The sequence below is a fragment of the Abramis brama genome (assembly GCF_963993115.1).
Source record: "Abramis brama genome assembly, chromosome: 20".
Classification (NCBI taxonomy): domain Eukaryota; kingdom Metazoa; phylum Chordata; class Actinopteri; order Cypriniformes; family Leuciscidae; genus Abramis; species Abramis brama.
Window position 1 is genome coordinate 33,128,109 of NC_139982.1, and position 12,313 is coordinate 33,140,421.

At 37.8% G+C, this 12,313-nt stretch overlaps 1 protein-coding gene across 1 annotated transcript in view; it reads left to right on the forward strand.

The window, feature by feature from the left end:
- Positions 1-11,504, forward strand: part of LOC311071413 (uncharacterized protein) — a 30,754-nt gene extending 19,250 nt beyond the window's left edge. Inside the window, exons 2-5 of the mRNA XM_084095820.1 lie at positions 6,005-6,121; positions 6,203-6,241; positions 9,574-9,618; positions 10,252-11,504. Coding sequence (XP_083951946.1) covers positions 6,005-6,121; positions 6,203-6,241; positions 9,574-9,618; positions 10,252-10,376 — 326 coding nt within the window. The 3' untranslated portion in view covers positions 10,377-11,504. The remainder of the gene's footprint in view (positions 1-6,004; positions 6,122-6,202; positions 6,242-9,573; positions 9,619-10,251) is intronic.
- Positions 11,505-12,313: the final 809 nt, after the last annotated feature.

The window sequence follows — 12,313 nt, forward strand, 5'->3', positions numbered from 1 at the left end:
TATGACCATGAGTCATAAATATTAATATTCCCAAGATTCCCCATATTCTTGAGCTAATTCATATTTACCCAGAGTCGTATTCGTTACAAGTTTGATTCACAGATAAATGACTCTTTTAAAAGGTTAGTGAATCAGATCAGAAAGAGTCGCCTGTATAGAGAACTGTGGCGCCGAAAGTATAGTCCGACTCCTATGATTCAATAACTAATCACTCGTTGAAAAAGACGAATTGACTACATTTTAGAAAACAAAATGAAATATAGCTCAATATCATCTCATTAGCCAACATTACAGTGCACTGGATACAGCTCAGCAGTTTCTCTAATAAACAAATACACAATCATCCTGAAAAGAGGCCGTAGGCTCATCAACACTCCAAATCTCCGGGACCGATGGGTATTCTGACGTTACGTAACTATCAGCGCAAACAACTACATACTAAAAAAACTAGTTTTATCTTGACAATTAAAACATCAAACAACACTAGAACAATAAATTAATTAAATCACTTCGCCTACTCGTTTCTTCAGCTGAATGATTCCTCGGGAAAACAATGGTCTGCGTCTGCAGGATCTTCCTCAGGAATTAAATTAACCGTCAAAACCTTTTTCAGGCGGCCGAGTTCCTTGATTCTAGTAGTGGCCCGCTTGTGACAAAATGAACTCGGGCCGATGGTAAATACACACAGCTACACCGAGTATGGACCTGACACCAGTACAGCTGCTTTCAGCCGAGGCTGGCCCAGAAAAAGCCGTCAGTCCGGCAGATGTTACGTGCGGTCGGCTCGGATCTGGCCCGTTATCTGTTCACCGATGCCGACACTGACGCGTTTCAGCCGGAATCGGCCCAACTGTGCTTGCTATCTGGGTAACAAAGAAAATCTGTATTTGAATGAAGATTCAGCTTTTATTAAAGGGATAGTTCACCTAAAAATGAAAATTATCCCATGATTTACTCATCCTGAAGTCATCCTAAGTGTATATGACATTCTTCCATCAGACGAACACAATCAGAGTTATATTAAAAAATGCCCTGGCTCTTCCAAGCTTTATAATGGCAGTGAATGGGTATATTGTTTTGTAAGTCCATAAAAGTGCATCTATCCATCATAAAAGTGCATCTGTCCATCATAAAAGTGCATCTATCCATCATAAAAGTGCATCTATCCATCATAAAGTGCATCTGTCCATCATAAAAGAGCATCTGTCCATCATAAAAGTTCATCTATCCATCATAAAAGTTAATCTATCCATCATAAAAGAGCATCTATCCATCATAAAAGTGCATCTATCCATCATAAAAGAGCATCTATCCATCATAAGTGCATCGGTCCATCATAAAAGTGCATCTATCCATCATAAAAGTGCATCTGTCCATCATAAAAGTGCATCTATCCATCATAAAAGTGCATCTATCCATCATAAAGTGCATCTGTCCATCATAAAAGAGCATCTGTCCATCATAAAAGTTCATCTATCCATCATAAAAGTTCATCTATCCATCATAAAAGAGCATTTATCCATCATAAAAGTGCATCTATCCATCATAAAAGAGCATCTATCCATCATAAGTGCATCGGTCCATCATAAAAGTGCATCTATCCATCATAAAAGTGCATCTATCCATCATAAAAGTGCATCTGTCCATCATAAAAGAGCATCTGTCCATCATAAAAGTGCATCTATCCATCATAAAAGTTCATCTATCCATCATAAAAGTGCATCGGTCCATCATAAAAGTGCATCTATCCATCATAAAAGTGCATCTATCCATCATAAAAGTGCATCTATCCATCATAAAGAGCATCTGTCCATCATAAAAGTGCATCTATCCATCATAAGTGCATCGGTCCATCATAAAAGTGCATCTGTCCATCATAAAAGAGCATCTGTCCATCATAAAAGAGCATCTGTCCATCATAAAAGTGCATCTGTCCATCATAAAAGTGCATCTGTCCATCATAAAAGTGCATCTGTCCATCATAAAAGAGCATCTGTCCATCATAAAAGAGCATCTGTCCATCATAAAAGAGCATCTATCCATCATAAAAGAGCATCTGTCCATCATTAAAGTGCATCTATCCATCATAAAAGTGCATCTATTCATCATAAAAGTGCATCTGTCCATCATAAAAGAGCATCTATCCATCATAAAAGTGCATCTGTCCATCATAAAAGAGCATCTATCCATCATAAAAGAGCATCTATCCATCATAAGTGCATCAGTCCATCATAAAAGTGCATCAGTCCATCATAAAAGTGCATCTATCCATCATAAGTGCATCGGTCCATCATAAAAGTGCATCTGTCCATCATAAAAGAGCATCTGTCCATCATAAAAGAGCATCTGTCCATCATAAAAGTGCATCTGTCCATCATAAAAGTGCATCTGTCCATCATAAAAGTTCATCTGTCCATCATAAAAGAGCATCTGTCCATCATAAAAGTGTATCTGTCCATCATAAAAGTTAATCTATCCATCATAAAAGAGCATCTGTCCATCATAAAAGAGCATCTGTCCATCATAAAAGAGCATCTATCCATCATAAGTGCATCAGTCCATCATTAAAGTGCATCTATCCATCATAAAAGTGCATCTATTCATCATAAAAGTGCATCTGTCCATCATAAAAGAGCATCTATCCATCATAAAAGTGCATCTGTCCATCATAAAAGAGCATCTATCCATCATAAAATAGCATCTATCCATCATAAGTGCATCAGTCCATCATAAAAGTGCATCTATCCATCATAAAAGTGCATCTATCCATCATAAAAGAGCATCTATCCATCATAAAAGAGCATCTATCCATCATAAAAGTGCATCTATCCATCATAAAAGTGCATCTGTCCATCATAAAAGAGCATCTGTCCATCATAAAAGTTCATCTATCCATCATAAAAGAGCATCTATCCATCATAAAAGAGCATCTATCCATCATAAAAAGTGCATCTGTCCATCATAAAAGTGCATCTATCCATCATAAAAGAGCATCTATCCATCATAAAAAGTGCATCTGTCCATCATAAAAGTGCATCTATCCATCATAAGTGCATCAGTCCATCATAAAAGTGCATCTATCCATCATAAAAGTGCATCTATCCATCATAAAAGTGCATCTATCCATCATAATAGTGCATCTCTCCATCATAAAAGAGCATCTATCCATCATAAAAAGTGCATCTGTCCATCATAAAAGTCCATCTATCCATCATAAAAGTGCATCAGTCCATCATAAAAGTGCATCTATCCATCATAAAAGTGCATCTGTCCATCATAAAAGTGCATCTATCCATCATAAAGTGCATCTGTCCATCATAAAAGAGCATCTGTCCATCATAAAAGTGCATCTGTCCATCATAAAAGTGCATCTGTCCATCATAAAAGTGCATCTGTCCATCATAAAAGTGCATCTCTCCATCATAAAAGTGCATTTATCCATCATAAAAGAGCATCTGTCCATCATAAAAGTGCATCTGTCCATCATAAAGTGCATCTGTCCATCATAAAAGAGCATCTGTCCATCATAAAAGTGCATCTATCCATCATAAAAGTGCATCTGTCCATCATAAAAGTGCATCTGTCCATCATAAAAGTGCATCTCTCCATCATAAAAGTGCATTTATCCATCATAAAAGAGCATCTATCCATCATAAAAGTGCATCTTTTCATCATAAAAGTGCATCAGTCCATAATAAAAGTGCATCTATCCATCATTAAAGTGCATCAGTCCATCATAAAAGTTCATCTATCCATCATAAAAGTGCATCAGTCCATCATAAAAGTGCATCTATCCATGATAAAAGTGCATCTATCCATCATAAAAGTGCATCTATCCATCATAAAAGTGCATCTATCCATCATAAAAGTGCATCTATCCATCATAAAAGTGCATCAGTCCATCATAAAAGTTCATCTATCCATCATAAAAGTGCATCTGTCCATCATAAAAGTGCATCTATCCATCATAAAAGAGCATCTGTCCATCATAAAAGTGCATCTATCCATCATAAAAGTCCATCTATCCATCATAAAAGTGCATCTATCCATCATAATAGTGCATCTCTCCATCATAAAAGAGCATCTATCCATCATAAAAAGTGCATCTGTCCATCATAAAAGTCCATCTATCCATCATAAAAGTGCATCAGTCCATCATAAAAGTGCATCTATCCATCATAAAAGTGCATCTGTCCATCATAAAAGTGCATCTATCCATCATAAAGTGCATCTGTCCATCATAAAAGAGCATCTGTCCATCATAAAAGTGCATCTATCCATCATAAAAGTGCATCTGTCCATCATAAAAGTGCATCTGTCCATCATAAAAGTGCATCTCTCCATCATAAAAGTGCATTTATCCATCATAAAAGAGCATCTGTCCATCATAAAAGTGCATCTGTCCATCATAAAGTGCATCTGTCCATCATAAAAGAGCATCTGTCCATCATAAAAGTGCATCTATCCATCATAAAAGTGCATCTGTCCATCATAAAAGTGCATCTGTCCATCATAAAAGTGCATCTCTCCATCATAAAAGTGCATTTATCCATCATAAAAGAGCATCTATCCATCATAAAAGTGCATCTTTTCATCATAAAAGTGCATCAGTCCATAATAAAAGTGCATCTATCCATCATTAAAGTGCATCAGTCCATCATAAAAGTTCATCTATCCATCATAAAAGTGCATCAGTCCATCATAAAAGTGCATCTATCCATGATAAAAGTGCATCTATCCATCATAAAAGTGCATCTATCCATCATAAAAGTGCATCTATCCATCATAAAAGTGCATCAGTCCATCATAAAAGTTCATCTATCCATCATAAAAGTGCATCTGTCCATCATAAAAGTGCATCTATCCATCATAAAAGAGCATCTGTCCATCATAAAAGTGCATCTATCCATCATAAAAGTCCATATATCCATCATAAAAGTCCATCTATCCATCATAAAGTGCATCTATCCATCATAAAGTGCATCTGTCCATCATAAAAGTGCATCTATCATCATAAAAGTGCATCTATCCATCATAAAAGTGCATCTGTCCATCATAAAAGTGCATCAGTCCATCATAAAAGTTCATCTATCCATCATAAAAGTGCATCAGTCCATCATAAAAGTGCATCTATCCATCATAAAAGTGCATCTATCCATGCTAAAAGTGCATCTATCCATCATAAAGTGCATCTGTCCATCATAAAAGTGCATCTATCATCATAAAAGTGCATCAGTCCATCATAAAAGTTCATCTATCCATCATAAAAGTGCATCAGTCCATCATAAAAGTGCATCTATCCATGATAAAAGTGCATCTATCCATCATAAAAGAGCATCTGTCCATCATAAAAGAGCATCTGTCCATCATAAAAGAGCATCTGTCCATCATAAAAGAGCATCTGTCCATCATAAAGTCCATCTGTCCATCATAAAGTGCATCTATCCATGCTAAAAGTGCATCTGTCCATCATAAAAGTGCATCTATCATCATAAAAGTGCATCTGTCCATCATAAAAGTGCATCTGTCCATCATAAAAGTGCATCTGTCCATCATAAAAGTGCATCTGTCCATCATAAAAGTGCATCTATCCATCATAAAAGTGCATCATAAAAGTGCATCTATCCATCATAAAAGTGCATCATAAAAGTGCTCTACGTGTCTCTGGGGAGTTAATAAAGGCCTTCTGAAGTGAAGCCATGTGATCATGTAAGAAAAATATCCATATTTAAAACTTAATTGACTAATAACTAGCTTCCAGCAGACGGTCCTAGGACGGGTTCAGGGTGAGTAAATCATGGGCTAATGTTCATTTTTGGGTGAACTCTCCCTTTAATGGAGAAGCCTGAGACTGGGAAGTTTGCAAACAAACAACATAATTCAGAAAGCACATATTAATGAGGAAACCATCACTCTCTGATGTGTGTGTGTGTGTGTGTGTGTGTGTGTGTGTGTGTGTGTGTGTGTGTGTGTGTGTTCTCTGTTCCTCATGTTTCTTCCACAGTTGAAGACGCTATTCTTCGCTATGATTACAAGAAACTGGAGGATGATCACACACTGGGTTTCTACGGCATTAAACATGAGGATCATATTATCGCAGAGTGTCATAAAAAACTAAGAGGTATGCATTATTTACACTAGTATTTGACATTATTAAAAGCATTTATTTATAATCTTAAACTAACTGACCTTTTCATTTCAGCCAGAGAGAGATATGAGATAAGTGACCCTCGTCTTGAAGGTCAGTTTCTCTTCTGAGTGTAAAGTCCACAAATGCTTGTTTTCTCCATCAGTGGTTTTGCATTACACACATTTATAAAGGCACTGATAGACAGATCTAAGGCAAACAATCATAATCTCCACATCGTCTCACAGTGTCAGGTCTCTCTGAAGAGAAATATATAAGAATATCCAGGACTGAATCTAGAGTTAAATATAAGCTCTTAACATGTAAATGCATTAAAGTCACACTGAATTCAGAGAGGAATCTTAAATCATGTTCCAGTATTAAACAGTGATAAAACACATAATCCATTATAAATATATTCATACTGAGGGTTAAAGTGTAATATTAATCTTTCTGTCAAAGTTTATGATGGAGTTTGTGTTTTCCTTTATACATTCATATAAAAATAATATAATCATTTCTTTTGCTTACATTTATTAAATCAAGTTTGCACTTAATATTTTTATTTTGTGAGAATTGTTTCCCTTCCTTGTGTTTCAATGGTTTAATTAAAGGTTCTGTGAGTAATTTCAATAAAACTTCCCCAAAAACTAGAGTGAGAACATGAATAGAGGACAGAAATAAATACATGTGAACTAACTCTCAGTATTAGTAGAATAACAGAGTTACCGTAAAACTTCAAATAATAGCTGAGTCCCAAATAGACGCCTGTCTCTTTTAAACGCCTGGTGTGGCTACAGGTTTGGATAAATAAAGGCCGGTCTCTAATAGAGGCCTGGTCTGTTTTTTAGTTTCGGGTTGTATTTAATCTTCTAAAACCCATCAGATCGTCTGTTTAAGCCAGTTCTATGGAGCAGATTGCGCACGCAAGAGAGCCCTGCGCATCTGGGCGGGAGCTGTTAGCGCAAGCAAGGCAGGCAGAGTTAGCGGAGGCAGAGTTAGCGGAGGCAAGAGTTAGCGGAGGCAGAGTTAGCGGAGGCAAGAGTTAGCGGAGGCAGAGTTAGCGGAGGCAAGAGTTAGCGGAGGCAAAGTTAGCGGAGGCAGAGTTAGCGGAGGCAGAGTTAGCTGAGGCAAGAGTTATCGGAGGCAGAGTTAGCGGAGGCAGAGTTAGCGGAGGCAAGAGTTAGCGGAGGCAGAGTTAGCGGAGGCAGAGTTAGCGGAGGCAAGAGTTAGCGGAGGCAGAGTTAGCGGAGGCAGAGTTAGCGGAGGCAGAGTTAGCGGAGGCAAGAGTTAGCGGAGGCAAGAGTTAGCGGAGGCAAGAGTTAGCGGAGGCAGAGTTAGCGGAGGCAGAGTTAGCGGAGGCAAGAGTTAGCGGAGGCAAGAGTTAGCGGAGGCAGAGTTAGCGGAGGCAAGAGTTAGCGGAGGCAGGGTTAGCGGAGGCAAGAGTTAGCGGAGGCAAGAGTTAGCGGAGGCAAGAGTTAGCGGAGGCAGAGTTAGCGGAGGCAAGAGTTAGCGGAGGCAAGAGTTAGCGGAGGCAGAGTTAGCGGAGGCAGAGTTAGCGGAGGCAGAGTTAGCGGAGGCAAGAGTTAGCGGAGGCAAGAGTTAGCCGAGGCAGAGTTATCGGAGGCAGAGTTAGCGGAGGCAAGAGTTAGCGGAGGCAAGAGTTAGCGGAGGCAGAGTTAGCGGAGGCAGAGTTAGCGGAGGCAAGAGTTAGCGGAGGCAAGAGTTAGCGGAGGCAGAGTTAGCGGAGGCAAGAGTTAGCGGAGGCAGGGTTAGCGGAGGCAAGAGTTAGCGGAGGCAAGAGTTAGAATTCGCCAATGAACTAGTAGTTGAAGATCGCGCACAGCGTATGAGAAGCACAGTGCCGCGTCGAGGACAACTCGAGGTATCGCACACCGGACACGCACTTTCTCAATTTATGGCCAGCAATATTGTTATGTTTAAGGACATCATGGAATTAAGATAATGTCTGTACTATGTTATGATTGTACTGAACAATTAAATTAAATACAATCGTTGCTAAGTCTGCAGTCTGAACACTTTACCTCAGAGCGTCCGTTAACTGAATGAATTGAGAATATCACCTGAAAATCCGATAACATCAGCCGTTTTCATCCATGCAGCTGATTTCTGTGAATGAATGTAAAACTGAATGTATATCGCTGCACAGGGTGAAGTCAGTATACATTAACGACGATTTGAGGCAATGTACACTCATAGAGAATAATGTGTTCGAATTTTAAAGACGTGGCGCTGCGCTTCTCGTCTGGTGTGCGACCCCCTTTAGACATACGGAAATATAGTAGGCTAATTATTACATTAACTGATTTGTTAAACACAAACACAGATATGATAACCTCGTACTGTCATGCTCATCTCAACACTAAATTAAAGGCCTGTCTCATATAGACACCTGTCTCAAATACAAGCCGGTGCAGTTCGGCGATTTGGGAAAATAAAAGCCCGGGCTATTATTTGAAGTTTTACGGTATAGTTCATATATAATAAGTTTACATGAAGTTGCAAAGTTATAGTCTGTTGAGGAGCATCAAAATAAAGAGTCAGCTGATATTAACCAGAGGGTTTATTAATACTCTAATAACTGATAAACTGATATCCACATAAAGAGTTTAGAGTATTTTTATGCATTACAGTAAACAGAAAAGAAAAGTTGTTTCAGGTTATCAAGTTATTACTTTATGATGAAAGATTATGAGATAAACATTGTGCTTCTTTATAATAACTTGCACTGATGGGTCGATATCAATAAGAGGAACATTTACTATATTTTTCATATTTCCATGAGTCGTTTATTATAAATTCATTTGTGTAATGTAATATTTTATTTTAAGAGGTCGACATTAGAAGAGAATATAGTGAATTATATGGTAGTAAGTTTGACTGATCTCACACTTTAACTGATCAGCTCACAGTATTAATATATTTATGATGATTATGTGAAACTGTAGTTATAAAGAATTATTTAAGGATCCGTTTATAGGATCTGATTTTATATTAGTAATTCTTCAGTGAATTCTGCTGTTAAACTGAGTGTATATTGTATTATTTTCTGTCATTATTAATATCTGTCACACGATTAAACCCCACAGAGGAACAGCAGTCAAGTGTCAGTTTATGATCACAGTTTTAACCAGTATTTTATACTAACAGGGAACGTTCTGGAAAGATTCTCTCAAAGTTATGATCAAACGTTCCTCCAGTAACATTACACATTTGTTCAGAGTTATCTGGTGTTTAATAAAGTCCTCAGAACATCAGCACTAAAACATTATTAATACATCATTAATGGAGCTTTTATTCTGAAACGTTTCATGAGGATCATATTATCGCAGAGCGCCGTAAAAGTATGCATTATTTACACTAATATTTTACATTATTAAAAGCATTTATTTATCATCTTAAACTAACTGACCTTTTCATTTCAGTCAGAGAGAGTTATGAGATACAGATACAAGTCCCTCGTCCTGAAGGTCAGTTTCTCTTCTGAGTGTAAAGTCCACAAATGCTTGTTTTCTCCATCAGTGGTTTTGCATTACACACATTTATAAAGGCACTGATAGACAGATCTAAGGCAAACAATCATAACTTAAACGTTTCAGTTGGATGTTCATCTAATGTTTGTAAAATGTTGTTTCAGAATATTCATCATTCATAAGTAACGTTCCCATAATGTTTGAAGAATGATAATATGAAATGTTCTCTTAATGTTTTGCTGAACTTCACATTAAAAACGTTTTACAAACATTCATAAATAATATTTTCATATCTTAATGGGAACGTCAGTAAAACATTCTTATTTCTTTGTTGAACTGAGTGTTTATGGCGACTGTAAATCAGGCCGTTATCATCATATGCTTTACTGTACATGTGATTTACTGAATGCTGGTCAGAACTTTGATTTATATTCTATACAACAATGGACAGAAATGAACAATTATCCAACATATCCTCTATATAATATACATGTAAACTTTATTATGATGAGTGTAAAACATGTTGAATTATTGATCCTTCATACAATTAAAGTTAAAGGTACAGATTGACAGATTCACGACACGATATTATTCAGTTTCTGACGAATGTTTTGTTCTGTTCCACATCAGATTTCAGCCTTTTAGAATTATCTCGTCGACATGAAGAAAAGAGGAAATCTATGGAAACATTATTATTTGACATGGATCAGCCTCAGCTGGAATCTCAGAAGTTTCAGCTGAAACCCAGTGAATAATGTTGTGTATTGTAGTTCATAACAGCCTCACATAATCATCACATTAATAACGTGTTTTTATACACAGTTCAGTCACTGTTAGCCTGGCGACTCTACAAACACACTCCCATAATGCACTGCTACTGTTCATTGCCGGAAATATTAACATCACATCAGGAATGTGTTATAGAGTTTTTGTTTTGTTCAGTCTAAAGTTTACTGTTGTATTTTGTTAAAGTTTTCAACTCTTTATAGGTTTTCATAAAGTTTGTCATTATTATTCTAAGAAAACAAAATGCCAGAACACACAATAATTCATGTGATAATTAACTTTATTTTTCCACAAACCTTATAGCAGTTAAACTTCACAGTTCACACTGTACAACCAAACCCATAATAATCATCATCTTCTTCTTTTGATTTTTACTGGCGGTTGGCAAACCAACTTAAAAGGTGCATTACCGCCACCAACTGGACTGGAGTATGGACAGCAGTTTGACAACCAAACCCATAATCCAGGGCTGCGTTCAGCCCCGACAAAACGTATCTCAAACCCCTAACCGGTGCACGCCGTTTCCAGGAAACATGACGTTCAACCCGGAAACCGTAGCAAAACGTTGCGCACCGTTTTGAACTTGAACGTCCCCCTGGTTAAACTGCTTTTTAAAGTAACAGCCACATCACTTCCTGTGGAAGATACCATTTTGGTGATTATTATGGGTTTGGTCAGAGAATGTCTAATAAAGGGAGAACTTCCACTCTCGGTAAACGTCCGGCTTCTGAACTGGTTGCAGTCTGCCGTCAATACCTTAAACTGTTTCACATGGTAAAACACAATGTGCAGATCTCACTTAGACTTTTCAGCAAAACTCTAAACACATTCTCATTCTCAAAACACATTCTGCACTGTAATGCACACGTCATCCACACTAGTAAACACAAGAGGCAATAATCAAATACAAATAGAGAACACACGTCATTGATCGAACACAACCACTCAAAACTGATTTAACCTGTTTCAAAAGATGCCCAAAGACAAGAAGAAGCACACTGATCACGTTTACTCCTTTGATGTTTGTCCCTGTTAGTATTGTACACTGTAGTGCATTGTAGGCTGTATACTGTACAATAAACACATTGTATTGCCTGAACATTGTGCTCTCCATTTGTTAACAGCACTGACTGCTCAATAGATTTTGACTGGTTGCAGGTTCATATCAACAAAGAACAAGAATTACAGTATCACAGAGACAGAGGAGAAGTGTGTGAGATGCAGGGTCAACCCGGTATCACGCTAAAGCGTGTAATACACACGCTGGTCCACTAGCAGATGCGTGTCAATGTCACGCTTTGCCTCCTCTAGGCGTGAAAATGACACGCATGAATGAAGGGTGAGTACCAGAATTCATGATCAATGATCAATTTTGCATTCTCCAAAATTCACCATGTATGTATCGCTGCAGCCCGGAGACCTGCAAGTGGGAGGAGCTTATGCCGCAAGTAGGAGGGATTTCACAAATGTGCAAGTAGGAGGAGTTTACGCCGCAAGTGGGAGGAGCTTATGCGGAAATCCCCAAGCTGTCATTGCCGAGGACGGCGGTGAATGAGTATGGCAGGAAGTAGCGACAGTAATGAAAATAAACGATTAAATATTACGTTCCTCATCATGGTCTGATCTCTTACAGCTTTGTTATTATTGTGTGCGTCCAATACCACTCACTGTCAATGATGAAGTCACGTCTTTACACCTTTTACCATACTTAAAGTAATGTGTTTTAAATTCATCAGGCTGTAGGCCTTATTCAAGCATATTTCTGAATATTAGATATATATTCTTCAATTCTACAGTATCAAGTAAATGAACATATTAAAATGTGATGCAATTAGACTCAGTAAAGCTGTGATTGGATGATGACAGGTGTCGGTGATCATTCTCAAGTGTCGTGGTCAGCACTGCT